Source organism: Salvelinus fontinalis, chromosome 7 (genome assembly GCF_029448725.1).
Source record: "Salvelinus fontinalis isolate EN_2023a chromosome 7, ASM2944872v1, whole genome shotgun sequence".
NCBI lineage: Eukaryota > Metazoa > Chordata > Actinopteri > Salmoniformes > Salmonidae > Salvelinus > Salvelinus fontinalis.
In genome coordinates, this window is record NC_074671.1 from 30520920 (window position 1) to 30548343 (window position 27424).

Here is a 27424-nt window from a genome sequence, read left to right on the forward strand (position 1 = left end):
CTTGAGATGTTTCTAAAACTTGATTGGTGTCCACCTGTGGTAAATTCAATTGATTAGACATGATTTGGAAAGGCACATACCTGTCTATATAAGGCCCCACAGTTGACAGTGCATGTCAGAGCAAAAACCATGCCATGAGGTCGAAGGAATTGTCCGTAGAGCTCCGAGACAGGATTGTGTCGAGGCACAGATCTGGGGAAGGGTACCAAAAACTGTCTGCAGCTTTGAAGGTTGCCAATTTCCAAGAACACAGTGGCCTCCATCATTCTTAAATGGAAGAAGTTTGGAACCATCAAGACACTTCCTAGAGCTGGTCGCCCAGCCAAACTGAGCAATCAGGGGAGAAGGGCCTTGGTCAGTTCACCCTGACAGAGCTCCAGAGTTCCTCTGTGGAGATGGGAGAAGCTTCCAGAAGGACAACCATCTCTGCAGCACTCCACCAATCAGGCCTTTATGGTAGAGTGGCCAGACGGAAGCCACTCCTTAGTAAAAGGCACGACAGGCCACTTGGAGTTTGCCAAAAGGCACCTGAAGACTCTCAAACCATGAGAAACAAGATTCTCTGGTCTGATGAAACCAAGATTGAACTATTTGGCCTGAATTCCAAGCGTCACGTCTGTAGTAAACCTGGAACGTCTGTAGTAAACCTGGCACCATACCTACGGTGAAGCATGGTGGTGGCAGCATCATGTTGTGGGGATTTTTTCAGTAGCAGGGACTGGGAGACTAGTTAGGATCGAGGCAAAGATGAATGGAGAAAAGTACAGAGAGATCCTTGATGAAAACCTGCTCCAAAGCGCTCAGGACCTCCGACTGGGGTGAAGGTTCACCTTCCAACAGGACAACAACCCTAAGCACACAGCCAAGACAACGCAGGAGTGGCTTCGGGACAGATCTCTGAATGTCCTTGTGTGGCCCAGCCAGAGCCTGGACTTGAACCCGATGGAACATCTCTGGAGAGGCCTGAAAATAGCTGTGCAGCAACGCTCCCCATCCAACCTGACGGAGCTTGAAATCATTGGCAGAGAAGAATGGGAGGAACTCACCAAATACAGGTGCGCCAAGCTTGTAGCGTCATTGCCAAGAAGACTCAAATCAAATCAAATTTTATGTCTCACATGCGCGAATACAACAGACCTTACAGTGAAATGCTTACTTACAAACCCTTAACCAACAATGCTTTAAGAAGTTAAGAAAAACGTGTTAAGTAAAAAATAGATAAGTGAAAAAATAAAAGTAACAAATAATTAAACAGCAGCAGTAAAATAACAATATCAATAGCGAGGCTATATACAGGGGGTACCAGTACAGAGTCAATGTGCGGGGGCACCGGTTAGTCGAGGTAATTGAGGTAATATGTACATGTAGGTAGAGTTAAAGTGACTATGCATAGATAATAAACAGAGAGTAGCAGCAGCGTAAAAGAGGGGTCTGGGTAGCCCTTTAATTAGCTGTTCAGGAGTCTTATAGCTTGGGAGTAGAAGCTGTTAAGAAACCTTTTGGACCTAGACTTGGCGCTCCGGTACAACTTGCCGTGCGGTAGCAGAGAGAACAGTCTATGACTAGGGTGGCTGGAGTCTTTGACAATTTTTTGGGCCTTCCTCTGACATCGCCTAGTATAGAGGTCCTGGAAGGCGGGAAGCTTGGCCCCAGTGATATACTGGGCCGTATGCACTACCCTCTGTCGTGCCTTGCGGTCGGAGTCAAAGCAGTTTCCATACCAGGCAGTGATGCATCCAGTCAGGATGCTCTCGATGGTGCAGCTGTAGAACCTTTTGAGGATCTGAGGACTCATGCCAAATGTTTTCAGTCTCCTGAGGGGGAATAGGTTTAGTCGTGCCCTCTTCACAACTGTCTTAGTGTGTTTGGACCATAATCGTTTGTTTGTGATGTGGACACCAAGGAACTTGATGTTCTCAACCTGCTCCACTGCAGCCCCGTTGATGAGAATGGGCGCGTGCTCGGTCCTCCTTTTCCTGTAGTCCACAATCATCTATTTGTCTTGATCACATTGAAGGAGAGGTTGTTGTCCTGGCACCACACTGCCAGGTCTGACCTCCTCCCTATAGGCTGTTTCATCATTGTTGGTGATCAGGCCTACCACTGTTGTGTCATCGGCAAACTTGATGATGGTGTTGGAGTTGTGCCTGGCCATGCAGTCATGAGTGAACAGGGAGTACAGGACAGGACTGAGCACGCACCCCATGTTGAGGATCAGCGTGGTGGATGTGTTGTTACCTACCCTTACCACCTGGGGGCGGCCCGTCAGAAAGTCCAGGATCCAGTTGCAGAGGGAGATGTTTAGTCCCAGGGTCCTTGCTTAGTGAAGAGCTTTGAGGGCACTATGGTGTTGAACTCTGAGCTGTAGTCAATGAATAGCATTCACACATAGGTGTTCGAGGCTGTAATCGCTGCCAAAGGTGCTTCAACAAAGTACTCAGTAAAGTGTCTGAATACTTATGTAAATGCTATATTTCTGTTTTTTATTTTGAATACATCAGCCAACAATTCTAAAAACCTGTTTTTGCTTTCTCATTATGGGGTATTGTGTGTTGATTGATGAGGGGAAAAAACGATTTTTAAGGCCAGTTTTAAGGCCGTAATGTAACAACATCTGGAAAAAGCCAAGGGGTCTGAATACTTTCCGAAATGCACTGTACATTGGGCGCTATATGGAATAGGGTGCCAATTGGGATATAGACATATTAGTGGCACTGGACCATCCTTCTGATTTACTGCAGGTTGTGATGGGATGAAGTCATTAGCCCAACATGTTATCACATTCCTGGCTGAGAGGGCACCTGAACTTTCAACAGAACTGTGGAGACTTTTTCAAGAAACACATCCTTAATATGAATTATGATTATCACACTGTTAGGTAATTGGGGGCTTAGCCTTAGATTACAGCACATCTCTGGACCTTTTAGTTTAAACCCCATTGAAAAAGAGAGCAATCCCCTTTGATGTTCAGTCACGCACAGAGCTGATCCCAAAGAGATCCAATAATTCTGAATTATAGGACCTGCATGGCTGGTTGGGCGCTATAGGGAATACGGTGCCAATTGGGATATAGACAGGCTATTGCCTGCACGGAGTGGAGTTCCATCCAGACTCCAATGACAAGGAAATATAATAAAAGGATGGGTATGCGCTTTCTCTCTCTCTATCTCTCGCTCTCTCTCAGACACACACACACCGCGCCATCACAAACACACACAATGCTAACCGGCATTTGTTGTGTGACACAGGCAATAATAGCATGGCTATAGTTAGTCACAGACACAGCTGAAGCTCTTATGGTGAGGAGCCAAGACAACCGTTAGTCAAGTGTAGGAATATTGAACAATGGCACAATATGAGACGGAAATTACACCATTTATTCCTCTTGAAGATGAAGTCCAAGTTATGGGATCAGGCGGTCAGCCCAGTAAGATCGATCAGAGTGGTATATAGGCCTACCTGGCAAAATAAGATTAAAATGAAGAGGAATATCACTTCATTGGCACACACGGTCCAACCAAAATGTCATGTTCATGTGTCAGGCACTAAAGTGACCTTTCCATATGTGAATATGATATGTTGACAATAACCTTGATAGTCATTAATAAATGTAAGGTCTCCCGTATGAGGAAATACCAATGTTTAAATACCATACTTATAAAGTAATCAGTTAACGGGACACTGACGATGAGTAATGACCACACTCTTTAAATGGTGTCAAAAATACAGCAACACTGAGTGATGACAGGCTGCAGATGTTTTGTACAGTAGGCCTAGCATAGCCTTAAATATAGGCCAATAGGTGGAGTCATTTTGGACGTTGCAAATAAGTTGTACTCGTTCACATTTAACTGAACTAGGTTGGGTGTGCTGCTGTCTTCTGAGAGTTCAGATAGTTCAGATAGCTTCCCTTCGTTCTGCTCCCGTCTATATTTATCGGGCCTGCTCACCATAAAAGGACGCGTCTGCGGCTTGGCCATTCCGTCGAGTGCCAATATTATTTTTGTTGAGTAGACGGCTGCCCTGTCCTCTGCTACTGCACCTACCTGCGGATTTGCCTGGATATCAAGCGTTGTTGGCTTACACCTGGAGTTGGATCACTTTTTCCTTTGCCAGCAGCAGTTGGTAGCTTTTTTGGCCTAGGTAAGTGATCGCAAAATAAATTACCGCTCCATCATCAAAATTGGAGTTTTCTATATATTGACAATTCGTTGTTGAATATTATTGTAGGTTTCGTGTGCATGTTGATGGTGTGATTCTTTTTGCCTTGTTATCCTGTGCTTTGTCAGCCTCCGTGCACACACTGATATTTGGAATTTCAGATTCACAAGCTCTCCTCACCCTAAAATCGTACCCTATTGGATAAAAGAAATGCACCTGTTGCTTTTAGAACAGGCTACAGTCATTAAGTATTTAAAAAAATCTGAAAATCCCTTGATTTAAATAGAGTAAGTATAGGCCTACATCCATTAAGTTATTAGAAAAATCCTTAAAAGATTTGAATTCTACATTTCCCCAATTCTATTTGGCTATTTATACTATCAGAAAAAGTTGATAGTACTATTGAGTTATGTGCACAGAGCATTGGAGATTAACAAAATATGACACCCAAAAATGTTATAAAAATCCCCTCTAATCCAATAGAGACAATCAAGGTCATAACCTTTCCTCTGTGATTATATAAAGTACAACAATGACACCAATTATTATCAAGACAAATTGTAAATGAAAGCCAAACATTAAACAACTAATAGCTTACAAAAATAGGGTACATTTTGGAGCAAGGCTTTAACTGTATTGAACAAAACTATTCTCAAACACCAGCTAAGCCGACAGGCAGACTACAAGAGACTCGGGCTGAATTCAGGGCTTGTGCAGGATGTCGGGATCCACACCTTTCTACCAGAAACATCACCGCCACTATGACCGCGGTTACCGCAGCAAGGAGTTGGAATCGGCTGTTAGCCAGTACCAGTCGAGCAGTAGCAGCTATGCCGCCCGACGCAGCAGCAGAGCCAGTGCCAGTGCTGCTCTCAGTGCCAGCAGTGGGTAAGAAGGAGGAAGACACCCTGCAGTACAGTAGCTCTGGCCCATATCCATCCCATCCATACTGGTGTCAGAAGATACCTCTGCTGTCCTCTTAACCCCCCCCCTCTTAACCCCCCCCCCTCTTAACCCCCCCCCCCTCTTAACCCCCCCCCATCTCATACAACCTATCTTGGTGGTACCCGCTTAGTAACCATCCCTTCTCGGCTTCGACTGATTTTCTTCCCCCCTCCACTTCCTGCTTCTACACCTGCCGTATTAAGGTGTTCTACCATTCCCAGTAACATTCTACAACCTTGTCTCTTTTCTCTAAAAACATTCAAAAGATATAGAATATGTCTGTGAATCCCGCATGAAATTCCAAGGAGCCCTATGCATGGATACTGTGCATCCCAGCTTTCATAGCGGTGTTTGCTGCACGCTGCCCTGTCTGCTTTTGAACTAATGCACTTTTTCTTTTAAGACTACCCTTTCCTAGTTCCCACTATAGTTCAGTTTACCAGAAATAGGACAACTCAGATTCACGTTGACTCGGTCGTCATAAAATGTTTGCTGAAGGTTGGGTAGAAGCAAGCTATAAAGGAATGTTATATAATGCAATGGTATGGTATATTGCTTCTAGACTGAAATAGCATCCTGGCCCGTGCATACCATGTCCCAGGGAATGTGAGCTGTGCTATTTATCTCTTCTAGTTGTCTAAACCCCAGTTTCACTGGTTTCCTTACTTAAAGTCGTGTTTCCCTATTAAGAGGTTTTATTTTGTTCAGCCAGTACAGTATTCCATTGGGGGACTTCATCTCACACTAAGCAAAGGCTTTGAGTGAGTCCATAAAGCATATGGCTTTTAAGCATACTTCTCCTAAAGCCTTCTGCTGCTTTGTGCTCTGGAGACATGGTTTGAAGTTGCCTCTGAGTTAAGGTCTGATTTTCGGGTCAGTGATTGTGTCCCCCTGTGGATTTCCCAGACCTGTTGAAAACAGGGGTCATACATCTCTTTAAGGGCACAGGGGGATACCTAGTCAGTTGTACAAATGAATGCATTCAACTGAAATGTGTCTTCTGCATTTAACCCAACCCCTCTGAATCAGAGAGATGCGGGGGGTGGGGGAGGGGGGGCTGCCTTATTCGACATCATCGGCATGAATGACAGATTTTTACCTTGTCAGCTCGGGGTTTCGATTCAGCAACTTTTCGGTTACTTGCCCAACGCTCCTACCTGCCAGGCTACCTGCCGCCCCTGGGACATTAATTGTTGTTTGAATTCTTTGTTATTTTATTGGATGATGGCGTGTTGAAATGTTGGGGGGGGGGGGGGGGGGGGGGGGAGTCTTTCTCTTAGGAGCACCTGGCATCTCTGTAGTGTACATACAGTACACTGGCCTTGACAGTGTACATGGGAGGTCAAAGGGTGTCTGTGTAGCTAATGGTCCATCATTTGGGCCTTCATCATTGAACCACATGCTATCAGGAATTTACCCAGCTTTCCCTGTGTTTATTATAGTCTGATGATGATGGTGACATACTGATGATGGTGACATACCAGCAGTTATGAACTAGAGATGTTTATGGTATTGTGCTGACATACCAATTGTTCCGTTAGGAGTACTAATTGAATGCGGATTGCCTTTCCTGCATTCACATTCTGGAATAAGAGCGCGCCTTATCGTAATCCATCTAGATGAGTGCTTTTCCAACCCTGATCCTACAATGCCAAGTGGCATTCTCAGGGGTCCTAGAGGGTTGGGGCGGGGAAACGGGGATCCTGATGGGTTTGCTGTTCTGTTTCATAGGCGTCAGTGTTCTGTCGCCTCTTCTCTCTGTTTACACTGACAGAGACTCGTCCAGGCACTGTGTGGGGTTGGTAGGTTCCTCCCGTTCACCCTTCTTGCTCCTGTTGTCCTCCCACCCTCTCCTTATCAGCACTTTGACACTGTCATCCCACCCCACCAACCCCCACGAGGGCCCCAGAAGCTGTCACCCTGTTCCCAGAGCGATTCTCAGGGAGAGGGTCTAGAATCTATATTACTCCCTTGTGAACAGCCCATACTACACATTATGCTGTGAGGAACCTCTGGGGAGTACAGAGATACGATCTGAAAATTGTCATGGTTTATGAGACGGGCTTCATGAGCTCTGGTGGTATTTCCTGTATAAAACGTGTTCTTATTTGTTCCGTCTCTGCTTTTGTTGGAGATCGACTCCCAGCATCCTCCTGGAGAATTACTCAAATCCTGATCCCACCCTCCATTCTCAAGGATCTGGCCTGCGTTTGTTGTACGGTTATATGTGAGGATTATCACATGTGATATGAGCCACGTGTTGGTTGTATGCACATTGCAGACACATACGTGATGTGTGGGGATTTGTATCTTATTGGCAGGCGATTTGTTTGGCCAGTAATGCGCAGTACTGTGCACAACTTGTTGATATTGCGAGAATCAATTTGGTGCAACCTATATAATGGTCGTGCTGAGTGTTCGGTTCGTAGAGTTTCAGGTCGGTGGGTTTTTCAGCTGCGGATCTCTTCCTATTCCTTTTTCAAGTGGGATGAGGTCGTCTGCGTGTCTCCCCCTTCACCTCCTCTCCTTTGACCACCATGTTTCATTTCACTCCATCTCGTTGGTCCATTTTGTGTGTGTGTGTGTGTAAAGAGTTTGAGATATTAAAACAAGTGTCCAACATCGCACACTGGTGACGACAGACGACCGACCTTGTCTTAATTCTATCTTTCTGTTTTGTCATTGCAGACATGTCATTGCGATGCATGATCGAACGGCGCCTATCCCTTGTAGCTACACCAGGTTTGTTGGTGGACGATGCACTGCTGTGCACAGGGTCTTCTCTTTCCTCTTTGCACAGTTTGTGAAATGTATTAGAAATGCAGAAAAATGCACCTAAGTCACACTCGTGGTTGATAATTCATATTGAACTTAACTGCTGTGCTCAGGTTTTATTTATTTTTGTTGCACAGTTTGAGATCGTTATAAAAAATGCTGCTAAACCCACCCAAGCCACCCTCCATGTTGATTAATATGCCCCGTAACTTAATATGCCCTTTCTCCTCCTCATCCACCCCTCCAGATTACATTCACCTTAGTTGGATGTTATTACACTGCTGAACTGACACTATCCTGTGTCTTAGACTTAGTTCCTCATACTCTGGCCTGGAGGAGAGCAGACTGAGCCCAATGCCCAAGAGAGCCAAGCCCACCTACCTGGCTATGGACAAAGAGAACCAGATTATCGGCTATGTAGTGCCCATCTTCAGGGGCAGGTAAACGAGTCAACGACCTTTGAACCTTAGTGATTTTTTTTTATTTCAGCGAGTGTTTCTGACCAATGACCATGAAAATAACCCCACTGCCCACTCCCCTCCCTGGCTTTGCTCCCCCACCCTAGTCACGAATATGCCAGTGGGTTTTCGGATACGGAGGAGGCCCGGGTGAAGGAGAGTGCTGGATACATGGCCCGGAGGAATTTGTTCACCAGTGGGTTGGAGATGGAGCGGACGGAGCAGACATCTAGGAAGGTGTCCATGCGCGAATCAGCCGAGCGCATCTCCCTGAGCAAGAGGGTTAGTTCAGGATCCTGACGTCATATAGGAGAGTGTGTTCCTTTGTCACATCACATTGAGGAATAATGGATAATACTCACCCTCCTGGCATCATAATGGGGAATATTTAATCTTTGTAACGTCTTAGAGGGTGGGATTCCATTGTGACATCACATTGGGTAATACTGGAAAATACTCTCTTTCGTGACATCAATATAGTTAGTTTGTTGACTTCTGACTGGACAATTCCTTCTCTTTGTTAGATCACAGAGTGACATTGTTTCCCTCAGTGGCATCATAGAGAAGAGTATTTATTTACCTTTGTGACATCATAGAGAAGAACATTCACATTTGTGACATCACAGAGGGAGCACCTTAAGAAATCCATTAGCAAAGTATCACAGGAAAACTATTGCCACAAGAGCGATGTTTCAGTCCAGGGATTCATTCTTCTCTGCTTCCCCTCCCCTTGGAAGCATATTTGTGTCCCTCACTCAAATGTTTATGTCAAGGAATATCCTGCCCCAATCACTCAGGAGGATCATAAAAGCTACAGTAACCATTGAGTGGGGGGCACACACTATATTTAGACTATCACCCCTCTGCCAACACGCCAATGCCACTGGGTGAGACATTCCTCAGGAGCTCTGGTTTCTTAAGACACAGAGGGGTAGTGTTCATCGAGTGTTGTCGGATGATGTGTTAAGGGTTATTGGATCCACAAGTAGGTTTTCATACCCATAGTTATTCCGAGATCATAAATCAATGACTCATTAGGACTCCGCTGTGTACAGAGAAGTGCATGGAGTCTGCACACGTAAAGAGGTCAGAGGCCCGAATCCATAACTTGATATCAGCCCATGTAACTTTTTTGTATTTTTACTTTTGTTACTTACACAGATATCAAGTTTGGATTCAGCTCTGACTCATTACCTCGCAAATCAAATGCCTTGTAAATGCAGTGGGTTTGGTTCAAGGATGCATCATGAATTGATGGGCAAGGGTTGTCTGCAAGGGTTCTGGAGGTATAGTGTTTTACTGTTGCACCATGGGAATGTGTTATGAGAATGTGCTGTGCCTGTTATGCCTGAGAATGTGCTAAGCCTTCGTAGAGCCTTACGAAGGCTCTATGAAGGCTGAATGAACACATTGATCCCCAGATCTATGAGAACGAGGAGCACCACAAGCGTATGAACAAGGATAGCCTGATGCACGCCCCAGAGTTTGTGATTAAGCCTCGCTCCCACACGGTGTGGGAGAAGCAGTGTGTCAGGCTGCACTGTACTGTCTCTGGGTGGCCTGACCCACGGGTTGTCTGGTGAGTACTGCACTCACACACACATGCACATACATGCACACGCACACACCTCCCTGGATGCACCTTAACATGACCAAGTGATCACTAACACAATACACACCAAATCGATCCCTTATGGATAGAGCATTAGCAATTACGGCCCTCTCAATTCTATCCTCATGTCATCGCACTTAAAAACTATAAAACACACTATAAATACTTCTCTGGTGTCTGTATAGCTGGCGTTTCTATGCTGATTCAGAGCTGTACTTTTACACTCCATTGTCCTGCTTTTCATCCCCCTCTCTGCTTCCCTTGCCTTCTCTTCTCTCCTCTTTCCACAACAAGGTACAAAAACAATGTGACAATCGACCCAATGGCCCACCCAGGCAAGTATAAGCTAGAGAGCAGCTACAGCGTGCACTCACTGGAGATCAACAGGTAGGCACTACCCCAAAGCCACAGGATCTTCCACCATGTATCACCCGTCTCAGAGTAGGATTGCTGATTTAGGATCAGTTTAGCCTTTTGGATCATAACGAATAAGATTACATGGACATGCGGGCACCTGATCCTAGATCAGAACTCCTACTCTGAGTCGCTTGATACATGCATGCCCATGTCTTGTCCGTGAGGCTCATTGCTGTGTATTAACAGATACTTTCAAACAAGCCACAGTCATCTCTGGCTGTGGTAAAATGTCAGTGTGATGTCACCACCACGTCCCTTTAACACCCCTTCATGGTGTAATACAATCGCCACTCTCAGGAAAGGTCAGAAAAAGTTGTGGTGGGCCAGAGTGTGTGGGCACACTGACAACCATGGGAATGTTTGGACGGGCTCACATTGTGAACTCGAGGGACAGTGGATTGTGGTCCTTAGAAGTAGGTTTTGAAATGTGTGAAATCGAGACCCCTCTCTGACTCTCGCTCTGTCCGTCTGTCTGTCTGCCTGTCCACTAGCCTGCCTGCCTGTCTATCCGCCAGTGCCCTGACTAGCTCTGTGAGCTATAGACAGACACCAGAAAGCTGCTGGTGAAGGCTATACATGATCCGAGACATTTTGCAGCTTGCCTATCGATAACAAAGAGGACGTCTAAAGATAGCCTATTTCCCCCACCAGAGGAATTATTTGGAGATAGAGGGCCCCTGTTGGGGCTTATTTTAGGCCACTTCACAACAGACTTAACACTTAAGTGTCTCCTGAGCTGTGTCGGATGGAGAGAGATATTCTTTGTTTTCTCACAGTCGACCAAACTCAACCACACATGTAGCTTGTTGCTTCCTCTCTATAGAAAGTGCGAAAGTATATTTCCGTGATAGAATCTAAGCACACATAACATTCATACAGACGCATCTAGCAGCTGACACGTGATGGCATCATCACAGTGTCTATTTATTCCCAGAGTATTCCCGGCCTGGAGTTCTGGAGCATTTTACAGTCCCAGCTCACATAGCTGTGTGTTGATTTCCATGTCCGAGTGGGGAGGGGGGGTGGAGAGAGGGTATTAACGTACACGTGAACCAGTACGAGACAGAAACATGTGTATCCGGGACATCGATTCACCTCTCTCTCTCTCTCTCTCTCTCTCTCTCTCTCTCTCTCTCTCTCTCTCTCTCTCTCTCTCTCTCTCTCTCTCTCTCTCTCTCTCTCTCTCTCTCTCTCTCTCTCTCTCTCTCTCTCTCTCGTTTCAGATGTGATTTCGATGATACTGCACAGTATCGTGTTTCTGCCATGAACAGCAAGGGAGAGCTCTCCTCCTTTGCCTCCATCGTTGTTAAGAGTACGTTTCAATATGTCACAGTATGTTATTGCCTCTGTTAGATAATGGGTCATATTGTGCCTCTGCAATGAAATACAGTAGACAATAACCACCCATGATTACTCCATTTTGAAAATCACTGTCCTTCTAATTGCTGCTCTCGCAAGGTTTATTGTAAGTTTAAAAGAAAGAAAGTCAATTCTTTGTCCTATTTTTCTGTCAACCACAACACAGTAATATCATGTTAATAACAAGCACCTATTTGTTCATTCTACTCTAGGATTCAAAGGAGAGGTAGAGGAGGCTCTCCCCATGCCCAAACGTAAGTCAGAGGAATATAATTTCATATGTACTCATACTGTATATACTCACTACTCAATACTCATATATATTACATGTATAGTATTAACATGAAAAATAAAGATATACTAATATATACTAAACTGTATTAACATAAACGATTTGCAGTATGCTAAGCTGGAACACTGTGGTTAGTTTTGAGGAGAGGGTTGGAGGGAGGTGGTGGGGGGACCCGGGGAAGCTATGGGTGCTAACAGCTTTTTTGTTCCCTTGACACTGGGCACAGCAAGGTCAACAGACAATGAAGGTAACAGGGTCTTTATAAAAGCTCTGCTCTGGTTTGATGGCATTTTTGGCTTACTTAGTGTATTCACTGAGTGTCACTCAATGTGTATGCGTGATCACTATTTGTGCATCTGTTTGGAAAGAGCCTGTGATCATACCTTAATAATAATCGTTGAATTGCCTGGGAGAGATCCACAGATGGTTCAGCGTGACAAATGTGCCTCTTTTAAAAAAAATCGTAAACAACAGAATACTTGAACGTTTTGGCAAGTATGAGGTTTTTGAAATTGTATGTTATAGAGCCTTGGAAGTTAAATACTGTAAACTCGAGTGTGACATAGAGAATATATGAAGCGATATAGAGAAACGAACACTGTAGTTTACAACCTGGTGAATATTGAAATGAGAATATAGATTACTGTAATCTGAAGAGCATCTGATTCGCTACATACTAATTCAGAGGGGTTGGGTGAAATGCGGAAGGCACATTTCGGTTGAATGCATTCAGTCGTGCAACTGACTAGGTATCCCCCTTTCCCTACATGGCGACAAAGCCCGAAGAGTTCTAGTTTTATCTAAACTCAATTGTCGTTGATTAGTCATATTCATAATCCCCTTTCAATTAATATTACAATCTAATTAGATGCTAAGATTGGACATATGTTGGATTGAAGTCTTTAACTTCATCTAGGGTTTAATATGTCAAATGTGCATCACTGTGCACCTTAGTTTCCCCAGTGCGGTTTGTACGCACTGTAGCGAGTATTTGGTGTTGGAACACTGTACTTAGTGATGTCAATGGTGTTTTTGTGTTGTCTTTTGGGTACATCAAGGTGTTCCTGTTCACATCCCTGTCTGTTTGCATAGTTTTACCTATGTCTGTATGGGGTTCTTTTTCATGTCACTTTCTCTTGGGAGGGAATGGATCAAATGTAACGCTACCAGATAATGTTAAGTTACATCATCAATCATTCCAAAATGTCAAAAATGTATTGTGAAAAATGCTATAAGAGATAATGACTTGCATTGGTTTTTGGACACAGATGCTAAAAAGTTAGCATTTCGAAGGACAGTTAATTGCCCTTTGTTCGTCTATCCCTTGGGTTTTAATAATAATGCACGCAGGTGTCCGAATTTGAGGTGTGTTACACCACACAGTGTTGCATGTTGCGACCTGAACTCTGACCCCATGTTGTTTGGTGCTCCTTCCTGTCAGATGGCCTGATCTCTGAGTATGGCATCACCTTTGATACCCACATCGTGGACGGGTTTGGCGTGTCGTTCGGACGGGAGGGCGAGACCATGAGCCTGGGCGCCACAGTCATCATCTCCCCCAACCTGGCACGCTACCAGCCTGAAGTTCAGTGGTACAGAGATGGTAGGTGAAGCCCCAGAGCTCTGGAAACAGTGTTTGAATAAGGTTACATGGACAGGCAAGATCTGATCCTAGATCAGCACACCTATTCTGAGATGCTTGATACATACGACCCCTGGGGTATGGAGAGAGACACTCCTGGAGGTTCCTTGGCTGAGACCTACCCAGTTGTCATCTGTGTGATACATTAGGCCACTGATACTGTATGTTCGTATCCATGTCTAAGACTCGCCGATAGGCAGAACACATGAGACCGAGAGCTACTTGTGATTATGTGTATGTAAGCTCTGATTAAGATATACTGTACATATGTCATGTGTTTAACACATTACAATTAGTCTGTACACCGGGAAGTTGTGTATGTGTAGGACCAATTCAACTCTGCAAAACGGGTATTCAACCGGAGGTTCACAGCCCCGCTAGGGGTCCACAAAGGTACTGCAGGGGTCCTCAAAAAATATATATATTTAAAAAATATATTTTATGAATGTCACTAGCAGCAATAGAATAAAGGAATTTTGAATGACATACCTACATTAGAAACGTGGAGTAGATCTTCTTTCTAATGATGTCAACTTTATTTCTCCACTTCTAATATTTAGCTAATTACACTCATTAGACCCAATCACTCACTTGAGTATCAGACATAGGCTTTGAAAAAGCACCCACGAATAGGCTACCAGTGAGGCAAGTGCTGCTGGTTGCTGGTAAGCTTTCTTGACTTGGATATTCATTTTTGTCAACACGACTAACCTTTTAACCCTTTACACTTATGGGAATTGGGCTGTGTGGACAGAGCTAAATTGAAAAGATTCTTACAGAAGAAATAGGAAATGCATATGTGTAAGCACGGTAGCAATTGAAAGGGAACAGTTTGGAGATTATGGGAAAATGATTAGAAAGTTGAGGACTCGACAGTTCACCTGACACAAGACTGAATTATCATTCACCTGACGATGAGACAAAACTTGAAAACATTTGTTTTGCTGACATATGATGGTGGTCCGTGGGTCGTTGGTTTGCCTGGGAGGGGGTCCCTGGACAAGAAAAGGTTGAAGAGCCCTGCTGTAAAATATGCTTCCTGGTTATTCATTCATTAAGGACCAGCTTAGAATGTGTTAATATGCTTCTTTACGCCCCCCCCCCCCCCCCCCCCCTCACTCTGTGTTTGTCTTTAGATCTGACTAGGTTATCCATCTATTATAACCTAATCTCTCTCTTTCTCTCACACTCTGTGTTTGTCTTTAGATCTGACTAGGTTATCCATCCATTATAACCTCACCTCATCTCTCTCTTTCTCTCACTCTGTGTTTGTCTTTAGATCTGACTAGGTTATCCATCTATTATGACTTATCTCTCTCTTTCTCTCACTCTGTGTTTGTCTTTAGATCTGACTAGGTTATCCATCTGTTATAACCTCATCTCTCTCTTTCTCTCACTCTGTGTTTGTCTTTAGATCTGACTAGGTTATCCATCCATTATAACCTCACCTCATCTCTCTCTTTCTCTCACTCTGTGTTTGTCTTTAGATCTGACTAGGTTATCCATCCGTTATAACCTCATCTCTCTCTTTCTCTCACTCTGTGTTTGTCTTTAGATCTGACTAGGTTATCCATCCATTATAACCTACTCTCTCTCTTTCTCTCTTACTCTGTGTCTCTCTCTCCATCAGATGTTCTGCTGCAGCCCTCCAAGTGGTGTCACATGCACTGGAGTGGAGACAAGGCCACGCTGACCCTGACACACCTGAACAAGGAGGACGAGGGTCTCTACACCCTGCGCATAACCACCAAGTCTAAATATGAGACCTACTCTGCTTACGTCTTTGTCAGAGGTGGGGAACTTACCATGAGCAACGCTGAACAACACTGTTGTCTATGTCACATTATCCCTCCTCCTCAGTCCACTACATGACTTGTTTACAGATTGTATTATTCACACGCACAGTGTGTGTGTGTGTGTGTGTGTGTGTGTGTGTGTGTGTGTGTGTGTGTGTGTGTGTGTGTGTGTGTGTGTGTGTGTGTGTGTGTGTGTGTGTGTGTGTGTGTGTGTGTTCGTGTTTGTTGGTTGTTGGAGCGCGGACAGAATGGCCTCTTGTTTACCGCCTCTCTGTTTCCACGATGGCCCTGTCTCGTGTTCTGTGTGGCGTGTGGTCAACAGTCGATCAAGGTCAAGGTCACACAGACAACTCAGCTGACACCAGATAATAAGGACGGCCCATGTGTTTGTGTGTGTTTGTGTGTGTGTATCTGAGTTGAGCCATAGCGGCCTCTAGTTAGTCCTACTACACACGCAATGGAAATCGCCCATTATGACCTCACAGAGACAATCAACTCCTGTCACGAACTCTGGCCTGGTGTTGTATAACATGGGACAAATGTTACAGCCAACTTGTTCATCTTTTACTGTTGGTCGCCAGTACTGACCTTCTCGGTTGTTCCATGCTACTCATTCTCTTGCTAACAGAGGAGACATGTGCTCTCTACAGAGTGTGAACCTGATGGAAATAGGCCTTGCTCTCTCTGTCATTGGTCAGGGTCGCATTGTAAAGGAGAGGCCAGGTACACTGTCTGTTTGCGGACACAGAGACCCCATAGCAGTCGAGAGACTGACAAGGCTATTCTCAGTGAGCTCATGAGCTCAGATATGGAATGAGATTGGCTGTCAACAGAGCTGGATACTGTATATATATCTCTTCTTCCAGGAGTGACAATAGCCTGCTGAGTGTCCTTTTAAGCCACAAAGAGCTTTCTCTCTCTCTCTCCAATCTCTCTCTCTCTATCTCTCCATTCTCTCCCTATCTCTCTCTCTCCATTCTCTCTCTCTCTCTTCTCTCTCCACTCTCTCCATCTCTCTCTGTCTCTCTCCATTCTCTCTCTATCTCTCTCTCTACTTTCTCTTTATCTCTCTCTCTCCACTCTCTCTCTCTCTGCCTCTCTCTCTCTTTATCTATCTATCTCCCCATCTCTATAAATATCTCTCTTACACACACACACAGTAAAATGATATCAGGCAGTATTTAGTCCTACAGTTTATGCAGCTACCGTACACACATGCATAGACTTACAGACCACATAAGATACAGCACAAAATGTTTCAGCAGCCTCTCTCACATTCACACTGAATCAGTCAGTCCATCGCTAAGTGGCTAATTCTGTTTCTCACTTTATGGGAAGTGTGTGTTCTGTCTCTTTAAGAGTCGCCTTTCACCGAGGGGCACGCTGCTGCTAATTCTGTCCCATCTGCTCCAGCCTGCTCCGGGGTTGTGTTTAACTTAAAGACCAGTAGCATTCCTGGCACTAAGCCATGGAGCCACAGAGTTCCGTCGGGAGTACAGCAATGTACAGTACGTGCACTGTATTTCAAAACAACAAGCCACAATGAAAATACTCTAACTGTGTACTATAGAGATCCTATAATACACTATGGATTCTATATGTAATTGTATGTGAGAGTGAGAGTGAGTGAGTGAGTGAGAAAACTACACATTTAACTGACAATGTGTGTGTGCTTGTATCAGATGCCGATGCGGAGGTGGAGGGAGCCCCTGGCGCCCCTCTGGATGTGAAGTGTCAGGACGCCAATAAGGATTACGTCATCGTGACCTGGAAGCAGCCGGCTGTGGACGGTGGCAGCTCCATCCTGGGCTACTTTGTGGACCGGTCAGTACCATCCCCCATCACTACATGCCAGTAGTAAATCCTAGGCTTGTCATGACACAGCTGGACAAACACGGGAACAAATCTCCCTTATGCACCCCATACTGCTATTAACTCCAGTTACATATTGTATGAGTAGAGGGCCAAGTCACATGACCTGACCTATAACCATGTGAAATTATCTTGTAATAGGCTATAACAAGGGCCCAGTTTCTCCCGACCTTACCAATAGGCCTAACTCTGTGTCTTACCAATAGGCCTAACTATGTGTCTTACCAATAGGCCTAACTATGTGTCTTACCAATAGGCCTAACTCTGTGTCTTACCAAGAGGCCTAACTCTGTCTTACCAATAGGCCTAACTCTGTGTCTTACCAATAGGCCTAACTCTGTGTCTTACCAAGAGGCCTAACTCTGTGTCTTACCAATAAGGCCTTACTGAGATTGTTATTGAATGGCTGATGGCATGTATGCTGTCTCTTTGTGCCCTGTGTTCAGGTGTGAGGTTGGCACCACCCACTGGAGCCAGTGCAACGACACGCCCATCAAGTTTGCCCGTTTCCCCGTGACCGGGTTGGTGGAGGGGCGCTCCTACACATTCCGTGTGCGTGCCGTCAACAAGTCTGGCATGAGCCGGCCATCCCGTGTCTCTGAGGTGGTGGCAGCCATGGATCCTGCCGACCGCGCACGAATGAGAGGTACAGCGGGCAAAAACTATCTGCCATCTGGCCCTCCCTGTCTGTGTTCTCTCATATTGTGTTATGGTACTGCAAAATGAATATATTGTGAGTATGTACCTGTGCAATGTCTGATGGTTTTAGTTTGTGCATGTGTTTTCTTGGAACTATGCATCTGAAAGCTGCTCTTTTTCCCCTGGCCCCCAGGTACCTCTGCACCCTGGACCGGCCAGATCATTGTCACTGAGGAGGAGCCTGCAGGTAGGAAGGAAATGCTTCTGCACTCACCAGTGTTGATCAATATTTCGACGCAGCTATAGATCTGATCTTATAGGGGCCTACCGCTTACAGTACCTTGTGGTCTTTGATTGGAAGGATAACGAAAGCTCTAGTCTAGCTTGGTTGCCAGTCTGCTGGTCTGTTGCCATCTCCTAATGGAAAGGTCATGTTTTGGCTTGACAATGACAAGGCAAGAGCACAAACGGATCTGGGATCAGGCTACGAGATCAAACCCCTGACACGTTTTCTTTCACATCACTTCCTATCAGAGGGTGTGGTCCCCGGCAGACCCAAAGAGCTGGAGGTCACCGAGGCCACCAAGAACTATGTGGTTCTGAGCTGGAAACCCCCTGGAGAGAGAGGCCACGAGGGCATCATGTACTATGTGGAGAAGGTGAGATATACAGTATATACTTCATTAACATCACATACCTGATCTGTAGCGTGACTCATCTGATCAATACAACCTACATTTCATCACTGTTTCGCATCCATAACAACCACCATATCAAAGTCATTCAATAAGTTAACACTTTTTTGTTTGTTGGTATTTTATAGTCCTGGAAGTTGTTTGATGTTAGGAGGGTTGGAGGCGTACTCTAACTTCTCAGTGTTGTGTGTTAGTGTGTGTCAGGCACAGACAGCTGGCAGAGGGTGAACACAGAGATCCCAGTGAAGTCTCCTCGCTTCGCCCTGTTTGATCTGGCGGAGGGAAAGGCCTACAGCTTCCGTGTGCGCTGCTGCAACTCCGCCGGCGTTGGCGAGCCATCAGAAGCCACCGAGGCCACCACTGTCGGGGACAAGCTGGGTGAGGGGGTCACAAGTCCCATGCCATACCACAGACTACAGCAGTTCCCAGTGTACCAACAGAAATAGATGTAGCACATGTTTACGTGTTTACTCTGAAAGACACGCACTCCTCTCCGAATCAGTCTGCTTGAAAAAGCAGAAAAAGGCTCTTACAAGCCTTTTATCCCCCATTTGATCTTAGTTGAATTGTTGTCCCCAGATATCCCGTCTGCCCCAGGCCGTGTGGTTCCTACCAGGAACACAGACACGTCCGTGGTTGTGTCCTGGGAGGCTTCCAGAGACGCTAAGGAGCTGGTGGGATACTACATCGAGGCCAGCATCGTGGGTAGCAACAAGTTTGAGCCATGTAACAACAAGCCTGTCAAAGGCACCAGGTACAACAGTCCTTCTAACAATCCTTCTACCAATCTTTTACAAATATATACATATACAAATGGTGACCATAAATCTAATTCAATACTATATGTAAATGATGGTGAGCTCAAGTAAGTTGACAAAAAAAAAAATCCCCACAAAGACTTAGAGATTGATGGTGTGAAACGTCTTTCTCAAAGTGTTTTTGTGTACTGGGAAACAGGTTTATCTGTCACGGTCTGGTGACAGGAGAGAGCTACGTGTTCAGAGTGAAGGCACTGAACGCCGCTGGGCTCAGCGAGTGTTCTCAGGAGTCTGAGGCTATTGAGGTGAAGGCTGCTATTGGTAAGTGAGAGGAAGAGTGTCATGGCACAGTCATACTAGACAATAGGGTAGGAAGCCATTTTAGGAAGAATATGAAGAGCCATATACAAGGAACTTATTTTTTATGTTTAGATGGAGCACTATTACATGCTTAGAAAAAAAGGTGTTATCTAGAACCTAAAAGGGTTCTTCGACTGTCCCCATAGGAGAACCCTTTGAAGAACCTTTTTTGGTTCCAGGTAGATCCCTTTTGGTTCCAGGTAGAACTATTTTGGGTTCCATGTAGAACCCTTTCTACAGAAGGATTCTACCTGGAACCAAAAACGTTTATACCTGGAACTGAAAATGGTTCTCCTATGGGGACAGCCAAAGAACCCTTTAGGAACCCTTTTTTTCTAAGAGGGTATGTGTCTTAAAGGGTTATCATTTTATGGTACTAGGATCAGGAAAGCCTTTTAGCTTTATGAGTGGGTGGAATGTGATGATTGAATCTTATGCATAATATTGTTATTACTCCTTTTCTAATATGCTGATGATGAAAGAAATATCCCGTTTTCACAATGAACAGGGGTTTCGCTCATGTGTTCCACCATTGTCTTCTTTATTTGCTGTCCATTGAGACATCACGTTGTCAGCTCTGTGTACCATCAACATTTAGACTCCTCCCACGTGTTCTTTCCCATGGTTCCACTCTGTCAGTCACCCGAACAAGCCCCCTCCCACCACCCCCACACCCCCTGCTGAGTCAGAACTTATCCCCACCCTACCTGCACAACCTGAGGCGGGCCGGGGTCAGGAGTTGTAGACTTCCTCTAATTTGTAACAACTCAGCGGTTGTTACAAACCAGCCCACCTTGCGTTCCTCTGTCACGCCCCCCCCACCCCCCCATCACGTTGCCTGGGCACGAGATGTATCAGCCTCCACCACCCATCTGGTGTTTAAGGTACCCACCCCCTCTCCACCCCACCAACAATAACCCCTGATCTGCATTGTGCATCTGCCCATTCTTCTCACTCTCAACTGAATAGACTAGCTCTGGTCCCAGGTGTTACAGGGGCTTGCGCCTTGCTAACGCTGATCTGCACTAGCGCCCTGGACCAGAGCTAGGGAACAGGAATGCTAAACTGACAGCCCTGCTCCTTTACAGTTGTCCCATTAATGTCTGCACTGTGACTAACCAAGCTTCTAGCTATGACACATCACTCAGTCACTGGCCAGCTTTGTGCCGGGCAGCATGCTCTGTTTTCCCTTATGAAACGCACTTAGTAACAATGTCAATGGATTTCTCTCTACAGTCCATTACAACTGATAATAGTTGGTAGACCTAGAGTCTAGGCCCAGTAGTTGTAGTGTCTTACACGATAAAAGATAGACAATTGAATACTCACAATTGAGCCGAGGTTAGTATGAGGAAACACTTCTATGGCACATCTTTTAAAAATATATTAGGAGGAATTAACTGCATTTATGTCCATAGATCTCACTCATAACTATTTCCAATAGTTGTCTCCCATTGAGTAAATTGCTATACACCATTACATATACTTGAAAAATGTTGCCCGTATTGTGCATATAATGAAATCCACTGGTATCATTACGAAAGTATAGTGTGGCTTTTTCATGAAGGGTTGGCGCAAAGCCTGCACACACTCGCTTTCTCCCCTCACAAGATTGAGCTTTCTCTTTAACTCTGCAACTCGCTTCCACACGCAGATGTCACTTGTTGGTCATCTTGTCTTCATTTTTCAGTCAGTCAGATGAAGACATTGTACTGTATTTAATATTGTATGTGATGGTATTGGTAATGTTTTCTTTCTCTCTCTCCCTCTGTCTCTCTGTCTCTCTCGTCCTTACTCTCTGAGTGAGCTGACTGAGATTTTAGCTGTTTGTTAGTGTGAATGGTTGATCTTCTCTTTGCCTGTGTAAAATGGCTTCTTTTGCTTTTTTCTGCTAACTCCTGTAGGGGGCGGTATTCCTCATGGTGTGTTGCCGGAGTGGGAGTTACCAAGGGGTGGTAACGTGGGCGGACTAACCGAGCACACGCCACGCTGGACGGGCACGCATGAGGCCGTTCAGTACCCCCCTTACACTATGCTAAAGCTCAATGCTCAAACTGGCAGTGTGCCTGGCCCAGGGGCCGGAGCTGGGGCAGGGGCCACTAGCTCAAGCCCCTCAGGCTCTTCAGAGCCCCTGGCTACAGGAAGTAAAGGCAAGGGGGGCAAGAGAGGCAGTGTGACCTGGGCCCCTGACCTGGTCACAGAATCAGTCACAGACTCGGTCACAGAGCCGGCCAAGGCCACGGATGAGGTTAAAGGTCAGGCTAAGGTGCCTGAGGCCGGGAAATCACGTAAGTCCTCTGTAGATGTTTCAGCCAAACGGGGGACAGAGAAAGAAACAGCCCACAGCGTGGGCTGGCCCAGGACAGACCCAGACCCAGGTGAGCACTCAGTCAGGCCACGCCAACTCTTATATCATCAGATCATCCAAAATAAAACAACTCTTCATCTTTTCCCCCCCAAGGATTTTTTTTCTCACTTTTTTAAACTGAAGCTTTTTTCTTTCTACACTTTTTCCTTTTTTGAACTGTCATTTTTTTTAATCACTTTGGTAAGAAGGTAGAAAACTATTTTGAAAAAAGAAACTAACACTTTAATATTTGTATAGGGATCACACTTTGAACGTATGTGGTTCTACTCTCATATTCACAGGAAAGGCATTAAAACACAATACATATAGCCAAAGTCTTCAACTGGTAAAATCCTATTTTTATCCCAAGGTAAGTTTCTATAACAGCTTTCTCAGTTTAACTACACAGTCACGCAGCCTTTCAGGCAATCTACTGGCCACCTCTACCACATGGCTGCCTCACACACACGGGAGGGGGGGGGGGGGGGTGTCCTCCCTCCACACCCTCAGTGTTCAGGCACTGTGCTAGCCACCTCAACTTAATGTAGCCGGTTTTGTATAGAAGGGATATTGCTTTGGTCAAAATTGACTTTTTGTAGCAGGTTAGGAGAATTTACGCAGCACGTTGAGAGAGTTAGGTTAAGGTGAGGAAAAAGGTTAGGGTCAGCTATTTTTGGCTCCCGAGTGGCGCAGTGGTCCAAAGCACTGCATCTCAGTGCTAGAGGTGTCACTACAGACCCTGGTTCGATCCTGGGCTGTATCACAACCGGTCGTGATTGGGAGTCCCATACGGCGGTGCACAATTTGCCCAGCGTCATCCGGGTTAGGGTTTGGCCAGAGTAGGCCATCATTATAAATAACAATTTGTTTCCTAACCGACTTGCCATTTTAAATAAAGGTTCAATTTAAATATTTCCACATCTAATGTCAATTTGACAAAAGCTGTATCCCATCTAGCTACTGTAGCCTGGCTGGCTCACACACTCTGTGCTCTTTAAGGTCCACCGTCACCTTGGTAGAGCAGTGCCCATTAACGCACAGAGGCACTGTGACACAGCTAGAGCTAGCCTATCACAGCTTGTCTCTGAAGTGGGTCAGCCAATCTCAAGCCAGAAATGAACGCCTATACCTGAGACCTTTTTGGTAGTGTACTTCCTAGTCAGATTCTACGCCATACCCCCTCCCCCAAATTAGGGAGCACGCCATGTCCATGTGACTATTTGTGTGACAGATCAATTTATTATGAGCATGTAATATTATCTAGTTATCTGTGTGAGCTCCCTCTATAGAAGACACCACCGCAGACCAGCCACTGAAATCATATGTGTTCTCACAGCTCCATTGGCAAAAATATTTTGTCTCATTCCAACTCTGTTCAGTCCAGGTCCCTGAAATTTGTGTCCCCATAATTTGGTCAATGTGTGATGACTCAGTGTCTGGTTGAAACAGTTTCAGGTGAAAGGTTAAGGGTAAAGGTGCAGACAGTGGTCTCTTACAGCAAGTATGGATGACAAACTGTATCCCTAAGCTGTTGTTTAACCAACAGAGAACTTTGAACTTTGTTTGTGATTAAGTTTATTAGTGCCCAATACTTGCTCTAAGAAAGCAGAAAGTTAGTAAGTCAAAGTGATGAAAGACTGAAGCTCAACTAAGAGCATTATGAAGGCTTTACGAAGCTTCCGTCTCCCATGACTTCCTCGTCTCACAGTTGACACATCATGATGCTAACTGGAGTCCTCTGCTGTCCCAGCGTCCCCTACTCCACCCTATGGCATCAGCGTTCTGGAGTGTGTGCGGGACTCTATGGTGCTGGCCTGGAAGCAGCCCACCTTCATCGGAGGCGCTGACATCACCGGCTACTTCGTGGACTACCGTGAGGTCATCAATGGGGTGCCAGGGACATGGCACGAGGCCAACGTCAAGGCTGTCAGCGACCGAGCCTACAGAGTGAGTTAACCATTTTGTTTCTTTGGGATGAAGCTACCTTCTTTAACCTGAATTTGCAGGCACCTTTTGTCATATCGGGAGAAAAGGGAGAATGGTTTTTCACTGTCTGTCTGTCCAGGTGTCTGACTTGAAGGAGAACAGGAAGTACCAGTTCCAGGTGCGTGCTGCCAACATGGCAGGCGTGGGCATCCCTTCTCTGCCCAGTGGAACGTTTGTCTGTGAGGAGTGGACCATTGCTGTGCCAGGTGGGTAGTGCCACTAACATTCACTTGCAAGCCTGAGCAAATATGAGAATTAGACTGTAACACATCAACATGGATACTATATCACAATACAAGTCATATACACTGCAAAGATGTGTCTGAATTATTATTATTTTTTAACTTAAATTATAACCTCCATCTCCTTTTGTGGTGATGGTGTCGAAGCTTGCATGCACAGGGACATTATCTATGTACATTGCATTGCCTATGGGTGTGTCCCAAATAGCCCTATGGGCATGGTCAAAAGTAGTGCACTACAAAGGGAATATGGTGCTATTTGTACAACAACCTTACGTCCGTTCTTCAACTCTAGACCTAATTATTTACCCCTAATTTCCCACAGGACCTCCCCATGATCTGCAGGTGACAGAGGTGCGCGCCAACACTCTGGTGTTGCTTTATAAGCCACCAGTGTACCAGGGCCGTGACCCAGTCAACGGGTTCTACATTGACATCAAAGAGGCTGATGCTGAGGAGGAGGCTTGGAGAGGAGTCAACGAGAAGGCTGTCCTCACTAACTACATGAAGGTCAGGACCCTGTCCACTCCTATCGCTCCACGGTAACAGATCTAAGATCAGCTTCCCCTCCCCAAATCCTAACCTTTACCATTAGTTGGGAAAACTGACCCAGGATCAGCCTCGAGGGGCAACTTCACCATCTCTATCCACTTAAGTCAATCATACCATTGAGCACACATTCTAATTCAGAATTCGAATGCATAGTGTCTGATTGTAAGCGGGATTTAATTGGTGGAGGTCAGAGGATGTGTTTCGAGTGTAAAGGGATTTTCAACACTACTGCTTGTGTCTCAATAGTAATATTATATAGTCATATTTGATGTATGTGACTAACGTGTATAATGTGACTTTCTTTCATGAGCAGATTAAGATTCTAAAGGAGGGGGAGACCTATGTGTTCCGTGTGCGTGCTCAGAATAAGGCAGGTGTGGGAAAGGCCTCTGAGCCCACAGAACCAGTCCTGGCCGAAACCAAACCAGGTAAGACGATGTTAAAGACCCCTCAACAGAGCATGAGGGAGAGGGAGGAAGGACATTGTTATTAAGCATACATACTTCACGTTTCATTTAAGTCATACCTTGAAGTCAGGCACCTCATGTGTAGAATAGTCTCAATGTGTCTCCCTGGTTAAATACAAGTTCACTTAAAAGACCTCCCCACACAGCTATTTATTTTCTTTCCTGTTGAAAAAGTATAAATACAGATAATGTACAAACACTTAAATGGATAGTCTACCCAAATTACATATTGGTTTCCTTACCCTGTAAGCAGTCTAAAACAAGGTATGAACGCAATCTACAGCTAGGTTTAATTTCCCTGGCACTGTGGTTCAAATCCCATTCATGTAATGGGACAGATACTCACATATTTTCTCGCATCACGTCCAAATCATCCGAAAATATCTCAAATATATTGTGAAGCTCACCAAAGTCACTTATTGATGATTTGAACATGATGAGTGAAAAATGCGAATATCTGTCCCATGACTTGAATGGGATTTGTGCCATGAATGTGTCAGCCACTGCCAGGGAAACTGGAAACTGCTGTCATACCTTGTACATAGACCGCTTACAAGGTCATTTTATAATTTGGGTGAACTATCCCTTTAAGGGTAAAAAAGATTCATACATTTAGTCACACTGCATCTTTTGCATGTGTTTTTGAGTCTCCAGCCGTGTTTGACTTTAGGTCTGTTCTCTCTCAGGCACTACGGAGATTGTTGTGGACGTTGATGATGAGGGAGTGATCTCCATGAACTTTGCCTGCTCCAACCTGACTCCAGACTCCAAATTTGTGTGGTCAAAGAACTACGAAGAGATCACAGACGATACTCGTATTAGTGTGGCGACCAGTGGGGAGAAGTGAGTGAGTGTGTGAGTTTGAAAGAAGATTAGGGAATCTAAAGTACTTCAGTATGTTGATTGTGCTGGTGCTTTTGTGTCTACCCCTCAGGTCCAAAGCCTCCTTCAATATGCCTGCGGAGGATGACATCGGCATTTACTCTTGTGCTGTCACCCACACCGACGGTGCTTGCTCCAGCTACACTCTCTCAGCAGAGGGTGAGTCCAACTGTGTGTCTGTGGTACTGTAGCACTGTACTAGCCTGACCACGTAATCACTTAAGCAGCTACCTTAGAAGGTTAAGAGGGTCGCAGAGCTTCATTGCTCCTGTGTAATTTCTACTTCTTAATCTCTGACAAATATTTCATTTTACCTCATAAGTCTTTTTTTTCTTTTTTGACAGAGTTGAAGAAACTGCTGGAGCTCAGCCATGACCACAAATTCCCCAGTGAGAAACTCAGGCACCCTGTTCTATGGGCTGCATCCCAAATGGCACCCTATTCCCTTAGTGTACCACTTTTGACCAGGAAAAAAGTAGTGCACTGTGTAGGGAATAGGGTGCCATTTGGGATGTGGGCCTATCTTTTCTCTTTTGTTTGTTCTGTGCATGACTCTTTCCTCACTGTTCCTGCTCTCACTTTTTTACCTTCTCTCCTCTCTGTCTCTCTCGTTCTCATTTGATCTGTCTAGTTATTCCATTAAAGACAGAGCTGGCTGTGGAGCTGCAGGAGAAGGGCAGAATTCGCTTCTGGCTGCAGGCTGAGAAGATCTCCGCTAATGGCAAAATAGAATATGTGTTTAACGACAACAATCTCTCCCAGGGAGAGGTAAGTAGGCACTGAATGGAAACAAAATAACTGAACTCTCTCTTAATGTTGAGCCGCTTTGGGACTGAAAACAAAATGCACTCTTTTAGGGTTGTTAAAATTCCCAGGTTTAGGTGCCTATCGAGTGGCGCAGTGGTCTAAGGCACTAGAGATTCTGGGTTCGAGTTCAGGCTCTGTCGCAGCCGGCCGCAACCGGGCGGCCCATGGGGCGGCGCACAATTGGCCCAGCGTCGTCCAGGAGAGTTTGTCCGGCATGGATATCCTTGTCTCATCGCGCACTAGCGACTCCTGTGGCGGGCCGGGCGCAGTGCACGCTGACACGGTTGCCAGGCGTACAGTGTTTCCTCCGACACATTGGTGGTTCCGGGTGGGATGGGCATTGTGTCAAGTAACAGTGCG

At 45.4% G+C, this 27424-nt stretch overlaps 1 protein-coding gene across 7 annotated transcripts in view; it reads left to right on the forward strand.

The window, feature by feature from the left end:
• Nucleotides 1-3888: 3888 nt before the first annotated feature.
• LOC129859385 (myomesin-1-like) overlaps nt 3889-27424 on the forward strand; it is a 36778-nt gene continuing 13242 nt past the window's right edge. The window contains exons 1-27 of one of the 7 annotated variants that reach the window (XM_055929108.1): nt 3889-4143; nt 4825-5049; nt 7795-7848; nt 8190-8321; nt 8447-8621; nt 9761-9918; nt 10246-10338; nt 11592-11680; nt 11940-11981; nt 13461-13622; nt 15292-15453; nt 17140-17281; nt 17776-17975; nt 18162-18215; nt 18503-18627; nt 18858-19041; nt 19243-19417; nt 19621-19742; nt 21686-21703; nt 23879-24075; nt 24194-24320; nt 24682-24866; nt 25222-25336; nt 26062-26218; nt 26310-26416; nt 26602-26646; nt 26889-27025. In XM_055929108.1, coding sequence (XP_055785083.1) covers nt 4880-5049; nt 7795-7848; nt 8190-8321; nt 8447-8621; nt 9761-9918; nt 10246-10338; nt 11592-11680; nt 11940-11981; nt 13461-13622; nt 15292-15453; nt 17140-17281; nt 17776-17975; nt 18162-18215; nt 18503-18627; nt 18858-19041; nt 19243-19417; nt 19621-19742; nt 21686-21703; nt 23879-24075; nt 24194-24320; nt 24682-24866; nt 25222-25336; nt 26062-26218; nt 26310-26416; nt 26602-26646; nt 26889-27025 — 3327 coding nt within the window. In that variant the 5' untranslated portion in view covers nt 3889-4143; nt 4825-4879. The remainder of the gene's footprint in view (nt 4144-4824; nt 5050-7794; nt 7849-8189; nt 8322-8446; nt 8622-9760; nt 9919-10245; nt 10339-11591; nt 11681-11939; nt 11982-13460; nt 13623-15291; nt 15454-17139; nt 17282-17775; nt 17976-18161; nt 18216-18502; nt 18628-18857; nt 19042-19242; nt 19418-19620; nt 19743-21685; nt 21704-23878; nt 24076-24193; nt 24321-24681; nt 24867-25221; nt 25337-26061; nt 26219-26309; nt 26417-26601; nt 26647-26888; nt 27026-27424) is intronic. The other 6 variants (XM_055929105.1, XM_055929110.1, XM_055929106.1 and 3 more) reach the window with 6 other exon arrangements.